The following is a 20,934-nucleotide window of genomic DNA, read 5'->3' as shown; positions in this document are numbered from 1 at the left end:
AAACTAGCGGTGTGGCTGTTTCAAGATGCACAATAAGGAGGCACTTGAAGAAAAATGGGCTGCATTGTCGAGTCGCCAGAAGAAAGCCATTACTGCGCAAATGCCACAAAGTATTTTGTCTACAATATGCAAAACAGCACAGAGACAAGCCTCAACATTTCTGGGACACAGTAATTTAGAGTGATGAGACCAAAATTGAAATTTTTGGCCACAAACATAAAGTTTACATTTGGAGAGAGGTCAACAAGGCCTATGATCAATGGAACACCATTCCTACTGTAAAGCATGGGGGTGATTTGCTGATGTTTTGGGGATGTGTTAGCTACAAAGACACAGGAAACTTGGTCAATGTTGAAGAAAAGATGAATGTAGCACATTATCAGCAAATACTGGAGGCAAATTTGCACTCATCAGCCCGGAAGCTGCACATGGGACATACCTGGATGTTCCAACATGACAGCGATCCAAAACATAAGGCCAAGTCGACCTGTCATTGGCTTCAGCAGAACAAAGTGAAAGTTCTAGAGTGGCCTTCTCAGTCTCCTGACCTCAATATAATTGAGCCACTCTGGGGAGATCTCAAGAATGCAGTTCATGCTAGACATCCCATGAAATTACAAGAGATGGAGGATTTTTGTCAAGGAGAATGGGCAGCTTTGCCATCTGAGAAAATAAGGAACCTCATCTACAACTACCACAAAAGACTTCAAGCTGTCATTGATGTTACGGGGGGCAATACACAGTATTAAGCAAAAACCAAGAAAGCAAAAATTCTGCCTGAGTATGTAAACTTTTGAGAACAACTGTAACAGCATACTCAAGTCAATTATTGTGGTGAGGCATCCCGTCTCATGTTTCATCAGGCTTGGACACAATATTAGTTTTTCAATTGTGAAAAGCAAACTTAAAAATGTTGTGTACTCCTGAAAGTAGGGTCATTAATGGGTTAAACATTTTTTGTTTTGCTTATGTTATATTTTAAATGACTTTATAAATGAAGAGAAGAACTTGTGATATGATAAGCAAACATATTCCTTGCTAACATGCTTTGTAAATAAATTTCTGGTGATGATATAAAGGCCTTGAGCAGCGGAGTAGAAAGAGTCACCCTGCCTGTGATAGAAGATTAGACAATGGATTCCAGCACCCATAAGCGCTACCATGAAGATGGCTTTGATTCCAGACAACATTTGGAGAGTTATTTGTCAGATAACCCTGATATGATCTCTGTAGAGGATTCCTTGATATTTCCTATTAAAAATCTTATGAAAAGTTTTACAGAGGGTAAGTATCCTAATTGTTCTGTTTAGATGGTTTTAACTAAATTCAAATAAGGCAAATTTGATTTTTAATGGTTCGTGGGAGCTAAGGTGGAAAATACAGTGCCGGACTCATCTCAAGCGAGGGAAGAAGAGCAACGCTGTGTTTGATTATTCCATATGATGAATACTATAAGATTTCAGGAGTAAGTAGAGTAACTGTTTTCCTCTGTAATTTTCAGAACCCTGGAAAATAAGTTGAGGATAATAAACAGTTAAACAAAGATTTCATTTGTTGGTGCAATTACTTTTAAATCTGCTGTAAGGATACTCTCACATTTACAAATGCAGATTTTTCTGCAGATGAATAGAAAATCCACATGCAAGGTGGATTTTGATACTAATTTACCATGCATTGCAACAGGTAAAATACAATGTTAAAGTCTCCAAACTTCAGGTCAATTTCTGAAGATTTTTTTGCATTGTGCTCATTTATAACTTATTGTTATGAATGAGCGCACCAGCATCATACCTCCCAACTTTCACAGAAGAGAAAGAGGGACAAAATATTATGTACGCTGTGGCAAATTTTTGGCGCACCCCTAACCAATCCCCTATACAGACCGATATACCATTTCTTTCTACCGTTATAGGAAAATATATCAGGGGGTATGGTGGCTACAAAAGACAATCAACAGACCACCTGGGAGAGCAAGAAGTAGACCAAAATTTGTGACTGTTACTCTGCATGTGGGGCATTTGGAAGCTTTTGATTTATTCTTTGATAATTTGTTCATACAGTGGCATGTAAAAGTCTGGGAAAGTCTGGGCACCACTGGTTAAAATTACTGCTATTGTGAACAGTTAAGCAAGTTGAAGATAAAATGACTTCTTAAAAGCCTAAAGTCAAAAATTGATACAGTTCCTTTGTATTTTAGGATATATATATATCTATATATATATATATATATCTATATATATATATATATATATATATATATATATATATATATATATATATATATATATATATAATTATTTATTTATTTTGATTCATTTTAAAAATTACAAAGTAGCTGCCTAGCACTCTGAAAATGAAAATCGTGGAAACCCACAAAGCAGGAGAAGCCCATCAACCATCGTCAAGGTGGTCTCATTAATCTGATGGGTCCCTGAGACCACCTTGACGATGGTTGATGGGCTCACACTATTTGGCCAAATTCTGTGCAAAGCGTCTCACAAATTTTTCCTAATGTTCAAAAAGCCATTTTGCTATTCATATTTCATGTATTTCATATTTGACATGCTTTGGCATGATAGAGTGCAACCTTTTTTTGTATATTGTATATGGAGGTAGCTGCTCCTGGTATGCACCTATTCACACTAGTTTGGATGTGCCAGTCATTTTTCTGTCAGAGACATCTGCACAAATATGGTCTTTATGGAAGATGTTGTGAACTCTATTTCTGGGCTCCCTCTTGTGGTCACAAGTGGTACTGTGTGAGTGCTATCTTTCTGCAGGTTTGTGACTGGCATCAGCTGTCTCGTTATATGTGGGCTGGTTTCCTATTTAAGCTCACTTGGACTCTCAGTCTATGCCTGCTGTCAATGTATTCAGTGCTACTCTGATTCCTTCTGACTACCTTGCTACCAGTCTCTTCAAGAGAAGCTAAGTTTCCGTTTGTTCATTTTTTGATCATCAGTGTTCAATATATTTCCTGTCCAGCTTGCTAATATGTGATTTCCCTGCTTGCTGTTAGCTCTAGGGGGCTGAGTTTCTCCCCCCACACCGTTAGTTGGTGTGGGGGTTCTTGAATTCTCAGCGTGGATATTTTGTAGGGCTTTCTGCTGACCGCACAGCTCACTATCTGTCTTCTGCTATCTAGTATTAGCGGGCCTCATTTGCTGAATCTGTTTTCATTCATACGTGTGTCTTTTCCCCTTACCTCACCGTTATTATTTGTTGGGGGCTTCTTATATCTTTGGGGTTATTTCTCTTGAGGCAAGTGAGGTCTTGCTTTCTCTTTAGGGGTAGTCAGTTTCTCAGGCTGCGTCGAGACGTCCAGGATTTTAGGCATGTTCACCGGCTACCTTTAGTGTGTTTGGATAGGATCAGGATTGCGGTCAGTCCAGTTACCACCTCCCTAGATCTTGTTCTTTGTTCAGTAACTTAGCTAGTATTTCTAGTGATCCCCAGCCACTGGGATCATAACAGGAAGAGTCATCAGAAGAAAACCTCTCCTGCACACTCACCATAAATTTCATCATCAGAAGTGTGCAAAAGAACAGCTAAACAAGCCTGATGCATTTTGGAAACAAGTCCTGTGGACCGATGAGGTTAAAATAGAACTCTTTGGCCACAATAATCAAAAGAATGTGTGGAGAAAAAAGGGCACAACATTTCAGGAAAGAGCATCTCGTCAACAATTAAGCGTGGGTGTTGAATCAATCATGCTTTGGGGTTGTGTTGCAGCCAATGGCATGGGTAGAGGGAATGGATTCAATGAAATATTAGCAAATTCTTAATGCAAACATAATGTTTGTGGGTTTACTGCTACAGAGAGGTAGACCCCGTGTTTGATTTCTCCTGCGCTGATTATAATTACTTCACCATCATATTAAATGGTCTTAGCTGTTAAGTGTTGGCCACTGCCCTCTCATATACAGTACAGATCAAAAGTTTGGACACACCTTCTCAAAGATTTTTCTGTATTTTCATGACTGTGAAAATTGCGAATCCACACTGAAGGTATCAAAACTATGAATTAACCCCTTTACCCCCAAGGGTGGTTTGTACGTTATGGACCGGGCCAATTTTTACAATTCTGACCACTGTCCCTTTATGAGGTTATAACTCTGGAACGCTTCAACGGATCCTGGTGATTCTGACATTGTTTCTCACGACATATTGTACTTCATGATAATGGTAAAATTTATTTGATATTACCTGCGTTTGTTTGTGAAAAAAACGGAAATTTGGCGAAAATTTTGAAAATTTCGCAATTTTCCAACTTTGAATTTTTATGCAATTAAATCACAGAGATATGTCACACAAAGTACTTAATAAGTAACATTTCCCACATGTCTACTTTACATCAGCACAATTTTGGAACCCAATTTTTTTTTGTTAGGGAGTTATACGGGTTAAAAGTTGACCAGCAATTTCTCATTTTTACAACACCATTTTTTTTTTAGGGACCACATCTAATTTGAAGTCATTTTGAGGGGTCTATATGATAGAAAATACCCAAGTGTGACACCATTCTAAAAACTGCACCCCTTAAGGTGCTCAAAACCACATTCAACAAGTTTATTAACCCTTTAGGTGTTTCACAGGAATTTTTGGAATGTTTAAATAAAAATGAACATTTAACTTTTTTCACAAAAAATTTAATTCATCTCCAATTTGTTTTATTTTACCAAGGGTAACAGGAGAACATGGACCCCAAACGTTGTTGTACAATTTGTCCTGAGTACGCCGATACCCCAAATGTGGGGGTAAACCACTGTTTGGGCACATGCCAGAGCTCGGAAGGGAAGGAGCGCCGTTTGACTTTTCAATGCAAAATTGACAGGAATTGAGATGGGACACCATGTTGCGTTTGGAGAGCCAGTGATGTGCCTAAACATTGAAACCCCCCACAAGTGACACAATTTTGGAAAGTAGACCCCCTAAGGAACATATCTAGCGGTGTGGTGAGCACTTTGACCCACCAAGTGCTTCACAGAAGTTTATAATGCAGAACCGTAAAAATAAAAAATCATTTTTTTTCACAAAAATTATATTTTCGCCCCCAATTTTTTTATTTTCCCAAGGGTAAAAGAAGAAATTGGACCACAAAAGTTGTTGCACAATTTGTCCTGAGTACGCTGATACCTTATATGTGGGAGTAAACCACTGTTTGAGTGCATGGGAGAGCTCGGAAGTGAAGGAGTGCCGTTTGACTTTTCAATGCAAAATTGACAGGAATTGAGATGGGACGCCATGTTGCTTTTGGAGAGCCACTGATGTGCCTAAACATTGAAACCCCCCACAAGTGACACCATTTTGGAAAGTAGACCCCCTGAGGAACTTATCTAGAGGTGTGGTGAGCACTTTGACCCAGCAAGTGCTTCACAGAAGTTTATAATGCAGAGCCATAAAAACAAAACACTAATTTTTTCCCACAAAAATTATTTTTTAGCCCCCAGTTTTGTATTTTTCCGAGGGTAACAGGAGAAAATGGACCCCCAAAATTGTTGTCCAATTTGTCCTGAGTGCGCTGATACCCCATATGTGGGGGGGAACCACTGTTTGGGTGCATGGGAGGGCTCGGAAGGGAAGGAGCGCCATTTGGAATGCAGACTTAGATGGAATGGTCTGCAGGCGTCACATTGCATTTGCAGAGCCCCTAATGTACCTAAACAGTAGAAACTCCCCACAAGTGACACCATTTTGGAAAGTAGACCCCCTAAGGAACTCATCTAGATGTGTTGTGAGAGCTTTGAACCCCCAAGTGTTTCACTACAGTTTATAACGCAGAGCCATGAAAATAAAAAAAATATATATTTTTCCACAAAAATTATTTTTTAGCCCCCAGTTTTGTATTTTTCCAAGGGTAACAAGGGTGGTTTGCACGTTATGGACCGGGCCAATTTTTACAATTCTGACCACTGTCCCTTTATGAGGTTATAACTCTGGAACTCTTCAACGGATCCTGGTGATTCTGACAAAGTTTTCTCACGACATATTGTACTTCATGATAATGGTAAAATTTCTTTGATATTACCTGCGTTTATTTGTGAAAAAAACGGAAATTTGGCGAAAATTTTGAAAATTTCGCAATTTTCCAACTTTGAATTTTTATGCAATTAAATCACAGAGATATGTCACACAAAGTACTTAATAAGTAACATTTCCCACATGTCTACTTTACATCAGCACAATTTTGGAACCCAATTTTTTTTTGTTAGGGAGTTATACGGGTTAAAAGTTGACCAGCAATTTCTAATTTTTACAACACCATTTTTTTTTTAGGGACCACATCTGATTTGAAGTCATTTTGAGGGGTCTATATGATAGAAAATACCCAAGTGTGACACCATTCTAAAAACTGCACCCCTCAAGGTGCTCAAAACCACATTCAAGAAGTTTATTAACCCTTCAGGTGTTTCACAGGAATTTTTGGAATGTTTAAATAAAAATGAACATTTAACTTTTTTTCTCAAAAAATTTAATTCATCTCCAATTTGTTTTATTTTACCAAGGGTAACAGGAGAAAATGGACCCCAAACGTTGTTGTACAATTTGTCCTGAGTACGCTGATACCCCATTTGTGGGAGTAAACCACTGTTTGCGCGCATGGGAGAGCTCGGAAGGGAAGGAGCGCCGTTTGACTTTTCAATGCAAAATTGACAGGAATTGAGATGGGATGCCATGTTGCGTTTGGAGAGCCACTGATGTGCCTAAACATTGAAACCCCCCACAAGTGACACAATTTTGGAAAGTAGACCCCCTAAGGAACATATCTAGCGGTGTGGTGAGCACTTTGACCCACCAAGTGCTTCACAGAAGTTTATAATGCAGAACCGTAAAAATAAAAAATCATTTTTTTTCACAAAAATTATATTTTCGCCCCCAATTTTTTTATTTTCCCAAGGGTAAGAGAAGAAATTGGACCACAAAAGTTGTTGCACAATTTGTCCTGAGTACGCTGATACCTTATATGTGGGAGTAAACCACTGTTTGAGCGCATGGGAGAGCTCGGAAGTGAAGGAGTGCCGTTTGACTTTTCAATGCAAAATTGACAGGAATTGAGATGGGACGCCATGTTGCTTTTGGAGAGCCACTGATGTGCCTAAACATTGAAACCCCCCACAAGTGACACCATTTTGGAAAGTAGACCCCCTGAGGAACTTATCTAGAGGTGTGGTGAGCACTTTGACCCAGCAAGTGCTTCACAGAAGTTTATAATGCAGAGCCATAAAAACAAAACACTAATTTTTTCCCACAAAAATTATTTTTTAGCCCCCAGTTTTGTATTTTTCCGAGGGTAACAGGAGAAAATGGACCCCCAAAATTGTTGTCCAATTTGTCCTGAGTGCGCTGATACCCCATATGTGGGGGGGAACCACTGTTTGGGTGCATGGGAGGGCTCGGAAGGGAAGGAGCGCCATTTGGAATGCAGACTTAGATGGAATGGTCTGCAGGCGTCACATTGCATTTGCAGAGCCCCTAATGTACCTAAACAGTAGAAACTCCCCACAAGTGACACCATTTTGGAAAGTAGACCCCCTAAGGAACTCATCTAGATGTGTTGTGAGAGCTTTGAACCCCCAAGTGTTTCACTACAGTTTATAACGCAGAGCCATGAAAATAAAAAAAATATATATTTTTCCACAAAAATTATTTTTTAGCCCCCAGTTTTGTATTTTTCCAAGGGTAACAAGGGTGGTTTGCACGTTATGGACCGGGCCAATTTTTACAATTCTGACCACTGTCCCTTTATGAGGTTATAACTCTGGAACTCTTCAACGGATCCTGGTGATTCTGACAAAGTTTTCTCACGACATATTGTACTTCATGATAATGGTAAAATTTCTTTGATATTACCTGCGTTTATTTGTGAAAAAAACGGAAATTTGGCGAAAATTTTGAAAATTTCGCAATTTTCCAACTTTGAATTTTTATGCAATTAAATCACAGAGATATGTCACACAAAGTACTTAATAAGTAACATTTCCCACATGTCTACTTTACATCAGCACAATTTTGGAACCCAATTTTTTTTTGTTAGGGAGTTATACGGGTTAAAAGTTGACCAGCAATTTCTAATTTTTACAACACCATTTTTTTTTTAGGGACCACATCTGATTTGAAGTCATTTTGAGGGGTCTATATGATAGAAAATACCCAAGTGTGACACCATTCTAAAAACTGCACCCCTCAAGGTGCTCAAAACCACATTCAAGAAGTTTATTAACCCTTCAGGTGTTTCACAGGAATTTTTGGAATGTTTAAATAAAAATGAACATTTAACTTTTTTTCTCAAAAAATTTAATTCATCTCCAATTTGTTTTATTTTACCAAGGGTAACAGGAGAAAATGGACCCCAAACGTTGTTGTACAATTTGTCCTGAGTACGCTGATACCCCATTTGTGGGAGTAAACCACTGTTTGCGCGCATGGGAGAGCTCGGAAGGGAAGGAGCGCCGTTTGACTTTTCAATGCAAAATTGACAGGAATTGAGATGGGATGCCATGTTGCGTTTGGAGAGCCACTGATGTGCCTAAACATTGAAACCCCCCACAAGTGACACAATTTTGGAAAGTAGACCCCCTAAGGAACATATCTAGCGGTGTGGTGAGCACTTTGACCCACCAAGTGCTTCACAGAAGTTTATAATGCAGAACCGTAAAAATAAAAAATCATTTTTTTTCACAAAAATTATATTTTCGCCCCCAATTTTTTTATTTTCCCAAGGGTAAGAGAAGAAATTGGACCACAAAAGTTGTTGCACAATTTGTCCTGAGTACGCTGATACCTTATATGTGGGAGTAAACCACTGTTTGAGCGCATGGGAGAGCTCGGAAGTGAAGGAGTGCCGTTTGACTTTTCAATGCAAAATTGACAGGAATTGAGATGGGACGCCATGTTGCTTTTGGAGAGCCACTGATGTGCCTAAACATTGAAACCCCCCACAAGTGACACCATTTTGGAAAGTAGACCCCCTGAGGAACTTATCTAGAGGTGTGGTGAGCACTTTGACCCAGCAAGTGCTTCACAGAAGTTTATAATGCAGAGCCATAAAAACAAAACACTAATTTTTTCCCACAAAAATTATTTTTTAGCCCCCAGTTTTGTATTTTTCCGAGGGTAACAGGAGAAAATGGACCCCCAAAATTGTTGTCCAATTTGTCCTGAGTGCGCTGATACCCCATATGTGGGGGGGAACCACTGTTTGGGTGCATGGGAGGGCTCGGAAGGGAAGGAGCGCCATTTGGAATGCAGACTTAGATGGAATGGTCTGCAGGCGTCACATTGCATTTGCAGAGCCCCTAATGTACCTAAACAGTAGAAACTCCCCACAAGTGACACCATTTTGGAAAGTAGACCCCCTAAGGAACTCATCTAGATGTGTTGTGAGAGCTTTGAACCCCCAAGTGTTTCACTACAGTTTATAACGCAGAGCCATGAAAATAAAAAAAATATATATTTTTCCACAAAAATTATTTTTTAGCCCCCAGTTTTGTATTTTTCCAAGGGTAACAAGGGTGGTTTGCACGTTATGGACCGGGCCAATTTTTACAATTCTGACCACTGTCCCTTTATGAGGTTATAACTCTGGAACTCTTCAACGGATCCTGGTGATTCTGACAAAGTTTTCTCACGACATATTGTACTTCATGATAATGGTAAAATTTCTTTGATATTACCTGCGTTTATTTGTGAAAAAAACGGAAATTTGGCGAAAATTTTGAAAATTTCGCAATTTTCCAACTTTGAATTTTTATGCAATTAAATCACAGAGATATGTCACACAAAGTACTTAATAAGTAACATTTCCCACATGTCTACTTTACATCAGCACAATTTTGGAACCCAATTTTTTTTTGTTAGGGAGTTATACGGGTTAAAAGTTGACCAGCAATTTCTAATTTTTACAACACCATTTTTTTTTTAGGGACCACATCTGATTTGAAGTCATTTTGAGGGGTCTATATGATAGAAAATACCCAAGTGTGACACCATTCTAAAAACTGCACCCCTCAAGGTGCTCAAAACCACATTCAAGAAGTTTATTAACCCTTCAGGTGTTTCACAGGAATTTTTGGAATGTTTAAATAAAAATGAACATTTAACTTTTTTTCTCAAAAAATTTAATTCATCTCCAATTTGTTTTATTTTACCAAGGGTAACAGGAGAAAATGGACCCCAAACGTTGTTGTACAATTTGTCCTGAGTACGCTGATACCCCATTTGTGGGAGTAAACCACTGTTTGCGCGCATGGGAGAGCTCGGAAGGGAAGGAGCGCCGTTTGACTTTTCAATGCAAAATTGACAGGAATTGAGATGGGACGCCATGTTGCGTTTGGAGAGCCACTGATGTGCCTAAACATTGAAACCCCCCACAAGTGACACCATTTTGGAAAGTAGACCCCCTGAGGAACTTATCTAGAGTAGGGTTGAGCGACCTTTACATTTATAGGATCGGGTCGGGTTTCACGAAACGCGACTTTTTCAAAAGTCGGGTCGAGTGCAATCGGCCGATCCTATAAAAAAGTCGGGGTCGGGGTCGGCCGAAACGCGAAACTCAATGCAGTGCATTGGGTTTCCAATGGTTCCCGGGGTCTGAAGGAGCGGAAACTCTCCTTCAGGCCCTGCGATCCATATTTAAGTGTAAAATAAAGAATTAAAATAAAAAATATCGCTATACTTACCATCTGATGCGCCCTGGTACTAAGCGGGAACCTTCCTTCCTTAGAATCAGCCTTCCAGGACCTTGCGGTGACGTCGCGGCTTGTGATTGGTCGCGCGGCCGCCCATGTGACCGCTCGCGCGACCAATCACAAGCCGCGACGTCATCGTGACGTCACCGAGGGTCCTGGAAGGGCTGATTCTTAGAAAGGAAGGCTGCCGGAAAGAAGCCGAGGGTGAGTATATTCCTATTAGGTATATACTCACCCTCGGACGCGCCCTGCTTCTTTCCGGCAGCCTTCCTTCCTAAGAATCAGCCCTTCCAGGACCCTCGGTGACGTCACGATGACGTCGCGTCTTGTGATTGGTCGCGCGAGCGGTCACATGGGCGGCCGCGCGACCAATCACAAGCCGCGACGTCACCGCGACATCACCGCAAGGTCCTGGAAGGCTGATTCTAAGGAAGGAAGGTTCCCGCTTAGTACCAGGGCGCATCAGATGGTAAGTATAGCGATATTTTTTATTTTAATTCTTTATTTTACACTTAATTCTGAATTCCGATACCAATTTCCGATATCTTAAACATATCGGGAATCGGTATCGGAATTCCGATTCCAGATTCAGAAGATCGCCGACTTCATGGCCGACCCCACACAGGGGTCGGGTCGGGTTTCATGAAACCCGACTTTGCCAAAAGTCGGCGACTTCTGAAAATTGCCGACCCATTTCGCTCAACCCTAATCTAGAGGTGTGGTGAGCACTTTGACCCAGCAAGTGCTTCACAGAAGTTTATAATGCAGAGCCATAAAAATAAAACACTAATTTTTTCCCACAAAAATTATTTTTTAGCCCCCAGTTTTGTATTTTTCCGAGGGTAACAGGAGAAAATGGACCCCCAAAATTGTTGTCAATTTGTCCTGAGTGCGCTGATACCCCATATGTGGGGGGGAACCACTGTTTGGGTGCATGGGAGGGCTCGGAAGGGAAGGAGCGCCATTTGGAATGCAGACTTAGATGGAATGATCTGCAGGCGTCACATTGCGTTTGCAGAGCCCCTAATGTACCTAAACAGTAGAAACTCCCCACAAGTGACACCATTTTGGAAAGTAGACCCCGTAAGGAACTCATCTAGATGTGTTGTGAGAGCTTTGAACCCCCAAGTGTTTCACTACAGTTTATAACGCAGAGCCATGCAAATTAAAAAAAAAAATTTCCACAAAAATTATTTTTTAGCCCCCAGTTTTGTATTTTTCCAAGGGTAACAGGAGAAATTGGACCCTAAATATTGTTGTCCAATTTGTCCTGAGTACGATGATACCTGATGTGTGGGGGGGAACCACCGTTTGAGTGCATGGCAGAGCTCGGAAGGGAAGGAGCATCATTTGGAATGCAGACTTAGTAGGATTGGTCTGCAAGAGTCACATTGCGTTTGCAGAGCCCCTATTGTACCTAAACAGTAGAAACCCCCACAAGTGACCCCATATTGGAATCTAGACCCCAAAGAACTTATATAGATGTATTGTGAGAACTTTGAGCCCCCAAGTGTTTCACTACAGTTTATAACGCAGAGCCGTGAAAATAAAAAATGTTCCCACAAAAATAATTTTTTAGCCCCCAGTTTTGTATTTTCCCAAGGGTAACAGGAGAAATTGGACCCCAAAAGTTGTTGTCCAATTTGTCCTGAGTATGCTGATACCCCATATGTTGGGGTAAACCCCTGTGTGGGCACACGGGAGAGCTCGGAAGGGAAGGAGCACTGTTTTACTTTTTCAACACAGAATTGGCTGGAATTGAGATCGGACGCCATGTCGCTTTTGGAGAGCCCCTGATGTGCCTAAACAGTGGAAAACCCCCAATTATAACTGAAACCCTAATGCAAACACACCCCTAACCCTAATCCCAATGGTAAGCCTAACCACACCTCTAACCCAGACACACCCCTAACCCTAATTCCAACCCTATTCCCAACCGTAAATGTAAGCCAAACCCTAACCCTAACTTTAGCCCCAACCCTAACTGTAGCCTTAACCCTAGCCCCAACCCTAACCCTAACCCTAACCCTAGCCCTAACCCTAGCCCTAACCCTAACCCTAATCCTAACCCTAGCCCTAACCCTAACCCTAGCCCTAATGGGAAAATGGAAATAAATACTTTTTTTAATTTTTTCCTAGCTAAGGGGGTGATGAAGGGGGGTTTGCTTTACTTTAATAGCGGGTTTTTTAGCGGATTTTTATGATTGGCAGCCGTCACACACTGAAAGATGCTTTTTATTGCAAAAAATATTTTTTGCGTTACCACTAGAGTTGAGCGATACCGTCCGATATTTGAAAGTATCGGTATCGGAAAGTATCGGCCGATACCGGCAAAGTATCGGACACAATCCGATACCGATACCCGATACCAATACAAGTCAATGGGACTCAAGTATCAGATGGTATCCCTGATGGTTCCCAGGGTCTGAAGGAGAGGAAACTCTCCTTCAGGCCCTGGGAACCATATTAATGTGTAAAATAAAGAATTAAAATAAAAAATATTGCTATACTCACCTCTCCGAGGGAACCGGCAGCGTTGTTTGCTTAAAATTCGCGCTTTTCCTTCCTTCCGTGACGTCACGGCTTGTGATTGGTCGCGTCGCCATGTTGGCCGCGACGCAACCAATCACAGAAAGCCATGACGTAATTTCAGGTCCTTCAGTATTTTAAAATTACGTTCCGGCTTTGTGATTGGTCGCGTCGCGGTCACATGGGCGACGCGACCAATCACAAGCCGTGACGTCACGGGAGGCAGGAGACGCGCGCATTTTAAAATGCGCGCGTGTCCATCCTCCTGTGACGTCACGGCTTGTGATTGGTCGCGTCGCCCATGTGACCGCGACGCGACCAATCAGAAGCCGTGACGTCACGGAAGGAAGGAAAAGCGCGCATTTTAAGCAAACAACGCTGCCGGTTCCCTCGGTGAGGTCCAGGCTGCGTCGGAGAGGTGAGTATAGCAATATTTTTTATTTTAATTCTTTATTTTACACATTAATGTTGTTTCGATACCGATACCCGATACCACAAAAGTATCGGATCTCGGTATCGGAATTCCGATACAGCAAATATCGGCCGATACCCGATACTTGCGGTATCGGAATGATCAACACTAGTTACCACATTTTGAGAGCTATAATTTTTCCATATTTGAGTCCACAGAGTCATGTGAGGTCTTGTTTTTGTGGGACGAGTTGACGTTTTTATTGGTAACATTTTCAGGCACGTGACATTTTTTGATCGGTTTTTATTCCGATTTTTGTGAGGCAGAATGACCAAAAACCAGCTATTCATGAATTTCTTTTGGGGGAGGCGTTTATACCGTTCCGCGTTTGGTAAAATTGATAAAGCAGTTTTATTCTTCGGGTCAATACGATTACAGTGATGCCTCATTTATATAATTTTTTATGTTTTGGCGCTTTTATACGATAAAAACTATTTTATAGAAAAAATAATTATTTTGGCATCGCTTTATTCTGAGGACTATAACTTTTTTATTTTTTTGCTGCTGATGATGCTGTATGGCAGCTCTTTTTTTGCGGGACAAGATGACGTTTTCAGCAGTACCATGGTTATTTATATCTGTCTTTTTGATCGCGTTTTATTCCACTTTTTATTCGGCGGTATGATAATAAAGCGTTGTTTTTTGCCTCGTTTTTTTTTTTTTTTCTTACGGTGTTTACTGAAGGGGTTAACTAGTGGGACAGTTTTATAGGTTGGGTCGTTACGGATGCGGTGATACTAAATATGTGCACTTTTATTGTTTTTTTTTATTATTTAGATAAAGAAATGTATTTATGGGAATAATATTTTTTTTTTCTTTATTTAGGATTTTTTTTTTTTTTACACATGTGGAAATTTTTTTTAAAACTTTTTTACTTTGTCCCGGGGGGGACATCACAGATCGCTGATCTGACAGTTTGCACAGCACTCTGGGTAGCCAGACGAGTCCTTTTTTCGGTCAGTATTGAACCAGCAGCACTGAATACTCTTTCTGATAGCACACTAGCAGCTGGGCAAGCGAGCTCCTGTAAAGCATATTCTGCCATTTCAGGCCAGGTGTCTATTTTGGATGCCCAGTATTCAAATGGGAATGACGTGTGAGGGAGAACATCGATAAGGGAGGAAAAATAGTTAGTAACCATACTGGACAAATATTGTCTCCTGTCACTTTGAATCGATGCAGCAGTACCTGTCGTGTCTGCGGTCATTGCGAAATTACTCCACAACCTGGTCATAAAATCCCTCTGTCCAACGCCACTTCTGATTTGTGCCCCTCTAACACCTCTTGCATGTTGCCCCATGCAGCTCGTGTGAGAACCATCACCGCCGCTGTGTGCTGGGAATGCCTGAACCAAATGGTCTACAAGAGTTGCTTGTTTGGTAGCCAATATTTGCTCAAGCTTCTCATATGGCATGATATTTAGCAATTTCCCTTTATAGCGTGGATCCAGGAGGCAGGCCAACCAGTAATCGTCATCGGTCATCATTTTGATAATGCGGGGGTCCCTTTTTAGGATACGCAAGGCATAATCAGCCATGTGGGCCAATGTTCCAGGTGTCAAATCAATGCTTGTGCTGGGTTGAGGAGCACTTTCTGGCAAATCCACATCACTTGTCTCCCGCAAAAAACCTGTACCTGACCTTGCACCACCAACAGTTTCTATTGCCCCCTGAGAAGCTTCCTCCTCCCATAAATAATCATCCCCATCTTCCTCCTCCTCCTCTTTGTCCGCAACCTCGTCCCGGAGACTTCTCTGAGCAGACAATGGCGGACTGTCATCAAGGCTTCCCTCCTCCTCGGCTGCAGATGCCTGCTCCTTAATGTGCATCAAACTTTGCATCAGCAGACGCATTAGTGGGATGCTCATGCTTATGATGGCGTCGTCTGCACTGACCAGCCGTGTGCATTCCTCAAAACACTGAAGGACTTGACAGAGGTCTTCTAGCTTCGACCACTGCACACCTGACAACTCCATGTCTGCCATCCAACTGCCTGCACGTGTATGTGTATCCTCCCACAAATACATTACAGCATGCCTTTGTTTGCACAGCCTCTGAAGCATGTGCAGTGTGGAGTTCCACCTTGTTGCAACGTCGATTATTAGGCGGCACTGGGGAAGCTTCAACTATCGCTGATGGTTCTGCATACGGCTGGAGTGTACGGGCGAATGGCGGATGTGAGAGCAAAGTCGTCGCACGTACAGGAGCAGGGCTGGTAACCCGGATAACTTTTCAGGAAGCACTGCACCACCAGGTTCAAGGTGTGAGCCAGGCAAGGTATGTGTTTCAGTTGTGAAAGGGATATGGCAGCCATAAAATTCCTCCCGCTATTACTGACTACCTTGCCTGCCTCAAGATGTACACTGCCCAGCCATGACTGAGTTTCTTGCTGCAAGAACTCGGCCAGAACTTCCGCGGTGTGTCTTTTGTCGCCCAAGCACTTCATTTCCAACACAGCCTGCTGACGCTTACCACTAGCTGTTCCATAATGGGACACCTCGTGTTCAACACTGGCAGCTGCGGATGGATTGGTCGTGCGACTGCGCTCTGTGAATGACCTTTCGCTTCGGCTGGAAGAGGAGGAGGAGGAGGGGTGGCGAATGCCTACAGCCAACTGTTTCCTAGACCGTGGGCTAGGCAGAACTGTCCCACTGTGGCTGTCCCCTGTGGATCCTGCATCCACCACATTAACCCAGTGTGCTGTGATAGACACGTAACGTCCCTGACCATGCCTACTGGTCCACGCATCAGTTGTGAGGTGCACCTTTCTACTGACTGATTGCCTTAGTGCATGGAGAATGCGGTGTTTGACATGCTGGTGGAGGGCTGGGATGGCTTTTAATCAAAAGAAGTGTTGACTGGGTAGCTCATAGCATGGTACCAAGTAGGCCATCAAGGCTTTGAAAGCTTCGCTTTCAACCAATCGGTAGGGCATCATCTCTAACGATATAAGTCTAGCAATGTGGGCGTTCAAACCCTGTGTACGCGGATGAGAGGGTGAGTACTTTCTTTTCCTAATGAGAGTCTCTTGGAGGGTGAGCTGGACTGGCGAGGTGCATATGGTGGAACTAGCGGTGGTGGTGGTGGTGGACATGGCGGATTGAGAGAGGGTTGGTGATGGTATTCTCGATGTAGGCCTATATGCTGTGTTTCCTACCAATAAACTTGTGATTCCCTGACTGCTTTGTCCTAGCGATGACACCTCCACATTTGCTGCAGTAGTTGTTCTAACCAGTGGGCTTACAGTGGGGGAAGCGATGTAGCGTTGCTGACTACCTGGATTCTGAGCAGGTGCACCAATGGTACGGGACGTTTGGGAGTTATTCCAGGCTTGCAAGTACATGCTGGTTACGTGTCTGAGCATGCACATTGTATTTAAATTGTGGTGATTCTTCCTTCTGCTAAATGTTTTTGAGCATTTCTTACAGATAACTTTGCACTCATCATTCGGATCTTGGGTAAAAAATTGCCACACTACACTCTTCCTACTATGGAATACCTTTTCCGGCATTGCACACTGTGTTACTTTCACTGGATGGCCACGCTGTCCTAAAACTAGTTTTGGTTTTGACAAACTTTTTTGCCCAGAGGCAGGCCTGCCAGATGAAAGCAAATGTGATGTCGATGGCTGCTGCTGATCCTCCTCCTCCGCTTCTGAGCTACTGCCAGCAGCACCCTCTTCCCCCCCAATGGCTGCCAATCTGGGTCAACAACTGGGTCATCTATCACCTCCTCTTCAATCTCATGTTCAGCTATCTCTGTGTCACCATGTAAGGTGCTATAACGTTCGGGAAGGGGCACCATCGTCTCATCAGGGTCAGTTTCTGGCTCAGTACACTGCGAGGGCAATGTAGTGATGTGAGTCAATGGAACAGCATGACAATCTAGCTGTGGCTGTGCATCAGTGCACTCCATGTCCGAATTATCTTCTAGTGGGCTGTTAACTATTTCCCTTTCTAACCCAGGCATGGTATGTGTAAAGAGCTCCATGGAGTAACCTGTTGTGTTGCCTGACGCATCCTTCACTGTTGTTTTGGGGGAAGGACACAAGGAATCAACTTGTTCCTGACCAAGAGCATCCACCGATGACTGGCTACTTTTCAATTTTGAACTTTTTGAAGAGGAGGCGAAAGAGCTAGAGGCAGAGTCAGCAAGGAAAGCCAAAACTTTTTCCTACTGCTCCAGCTTTAACAGCGGTTTTCCTACTCCCAGAAAAGGTAGCGTTCGAGGCCTTGTGTAGCCAGACGATGACGCTGGCTCAACAACTCGAGACTTAGGTGCGATTTTGATTTTCCCTCTGCCACCCGATGCTCCACCAGCACCACCACCACCACCATCAGCATTACCAGATGGCAATGACCGCCCATGGCCACGACCTCTTCCACCAGCCTTCCTCATTCTTGGAAAAATGTAACCAAACTAACAACCGTTATATGGTACTGAAAAACAAGGTAGAAAGTGTATGTTAACTTGTTGTGAATATAAATCTCCCTTTTTATGTGTGGGTGAGTAAATCAGGCCCACTATATTACAGTATAGTTTCTGTGGCGGAAAATGACTGATAGAGATACCACAGACAGGACTGGCACAGATGCACAGATTTGGCAATATTAATCTCCCTTTTTTTATGGGAGACAAGTGAATAAATCAGGCCCACTGTATTACAGTATAGTTTCTGTGGCAGAAAATGACTGACAGAGATACCACAGACAGGACTGGCGCAGATGCACAGATTTGGCAATATTAATCTCCCTTTTATTTAATGGGAGACTAGTGAATAAATCAGGCCCACTGTATTACAGTATAGTTTCTGTGGCAGAAAATGACTGACAGAGATACCACAGACAGGACTGGCACAGATGCACAGATTTGGCAATATTAATCTCCCTTTTTTTAATGGGAGACTAGTCAATAAATCAGGCCCACTGTATTACAGTATAGTTTCTGTGGCAGAAAATGACTGATAGAGATACCACAGACAGGACTGGCACAAATGCACAGATTAGGCAATATTAATCTCCCTTTTTTATGGGAGACTAGTGAATAAATCAGGCCCACTGTATTACAGTATAGTTTCTGTGGCAGAAAATGACTGACAGAGATACCACAGACAGGACTGGCACAGATGCACAGATTTGGCAATATTAATCTCCCTTTTTTTTAATGGGAGACTAGTGAATAAATCAGGACCACTGTATTACAGTATAGTTTCTGTGTCAGAAAATGGCTGACAGAGATACTACAGACAGGACTGGCACAGATGCACTGATTTGGCAATATTAATCTCCCTTTTTTTAATGGGAGGCTAGTGAATAAATCATGCCCACTGTATTACAGTATATTTTCTGTGGCAGAAAATGACTGACAGAGATACCACAGACAGGACTGGCACAGATGCACAGATTTGGCAATATTAATCTCCCTTTTTTTTATGGAGACTAGTGAATAAATCAGGCCCACTGTATTACAGTATAGTTTCTGTGGCAGAAAATGACTGACAGAGATACCACAGACAGGACTGGCGCAGATGCACTGATTGGCAATAGAAATCTCCCTTTTTAGGTGTGGGATTTTATTTAGTGCAATCCGCCATCCCTAACAGTGTGTTACATGCAAACTGAACTGCATAGGTTGCACAACCAGAAAAATTGAAAGAAAGAATTGTTGACGACACAGCAAACATCAATAATAAAAACAGCTCCTAATCAGGTGCATGCAAACATTTAATCACAATTCACATGAGCGACCTTACACAATTTGTGTTTTTTTGTGGTTTAGAGAAGGTCCTCTATCCCAAATTGGCACAGAGAGGTTGCTCTTATGGATGAATACTGGATCTTATGTTTAAATACCAAATTTCCTAATGTGATGAATTACAAGAACGACTTATATTCCATTTATTAACTGCTTGTATCCAGATTTGTGCTGTCATTTGCTTGCCCATATGCAGGCACCTACACTTAATTAATTCTGATAGATGATTTGTTAATTTTTCTTCATATGCATGTTTCCATTTTCTTTTTGACGTCCTGTGAGTCAGGGCGCCACACTTGCGCCACAAAATCATCAAGTTTCTTTTTAAGCTTTTTTTTTAAATCATGATGAAATAAACTCATGTTTTTAACCGAGTTGGGTGTGCCGGATTGAATCCTTTTCCTCTAGAGTGAGTGGTTTAGACTTCACCTAAGATGATTTCATGTACACTAGCTATTTTGGAGCAAATTTTGAGGCAATGTGGGACTTTTTGAACAAAAAAAGAAGAAATACGTGTCAAAGACAAAAAAGGAAAAAAAAAATATAGATGAACAGATCAGACAAATTTCGAATTTGACTGAGTGGATTTTCCCAGGAAATTTGTACCTTATTATAATCTAGAGTATCTCCAACCAGGGACGTGGAGTCGAAGTCGTGGAATAAGAGTCGGAGCCCATTTTGGTGGTGACAGAGTCGGTATAAAATGGACCGACTCCTAAAATATATAATAAATTTTGTACAGTAGTTCAATGCAGTGTGTGGGGAATATTTTTTTGGAAAGAATTTGGGAGAGTTATGAAATGTCCTATAAATGTCTGTCCTATTCCTGATCTTAGGTCTAGACTTTTAGCTGAGATGAATCTGTGCTGCAGTTCATGTTCATAATAAGTGGTGAAGCTCCTTCTCTACAGATAAGGGAAAAAATTACAAACACAGAGGGAAGGAATGCTTGCATTCATCACAGAACTTCTGGAATGAAAATGAAAGCAGGATTAAGGTAAGTATTTTTTAAACCATATCTAAACTTTCAATAAACTGCATAAATCAATAGTCCAGTATATGTTGTCTCTGTATGCTTGATGTTTTAGTTTGTTTTTCCTCTAAGCTCGTATTTGGAGAAATTAGCTGCTCTGATGACTTATATACACTATACGTAGAATATAAGTGGAAAAACTGTTTTCTAACATCTCAAATTTGGAAATACAGTAACAGGATCGATGAGGACATATATATATTTGTCTATGTGTGTGTTCTGGAATAGCTACGGCACAAACATGATCCCTCCTCCACTCTCATAGACTGTGGAGAAATATGATGTGAAGCATTTAGTGAGCTGTACCCTGAGACAAGACTGACTTTCCTGAGACAAGACTGACATTGAAAGCTCAGTGTAAAGCTTTCTATCAACATATTTTACAAACTTTATACTTATCATCTGTCTTATTGATTTATGCAAAGATTGTTTTATTTCTATCCTAAATTATCCTAAAAT

At 41.6% G+C, this 20,934-nt stretch overlaps 1 protein-coding gene across 2 annotated transcripts in view; it reads left to right on the top strand.

Annotated features, from left to right (window-relative positions):
• The first annotated feature begins 1,088 nt into the window (after nt 1-1,088).
• The window catches only part of LOC143764282 (nicotinamide N-methyltransferase-like), a 37,239-nt gene continuing 17,393 nt past the window's right edge, over nt 1,089-20,934 (top strand). Inside the window, exon 1 of one of the 2 annotated variants that reach the window (XM_077249715.1) lies at nt 1,089-1,284. In XM_077249715.1, the coding sequence (XP_077105830.1) occupies nt 1,134-1,284 (151 nt within the window). In that variant the 5' untranslated portion in view covers nt 1,089-1,133. The remainder of the gene's footprint in view (nt 1,285-20,934) is intronic. The other variant, XM_077249714.1, reaches the window with a different exon arrangement.

This window comes from Ranitomeya variabilis, chromosome 4 (assembly GCF_051348905.1).
Source record: "Ranitomeya variabilis isolate aRanVar5 chromosome 4, aRanVar5.hap1, whole genome shotgun sequence".
Taxonomy (NCBI): domain Eukaryota; kingdom Metazoa; phylum Chordata; class Amphibia; order Anura; family Dendrobatidae; genus Ranitomeya; species Ranitomeya variabilis.
Note: the sequence above shows the minus strand (reverse complement) of the source record. Positions and strands in the feature narration are given on the sequence as shown.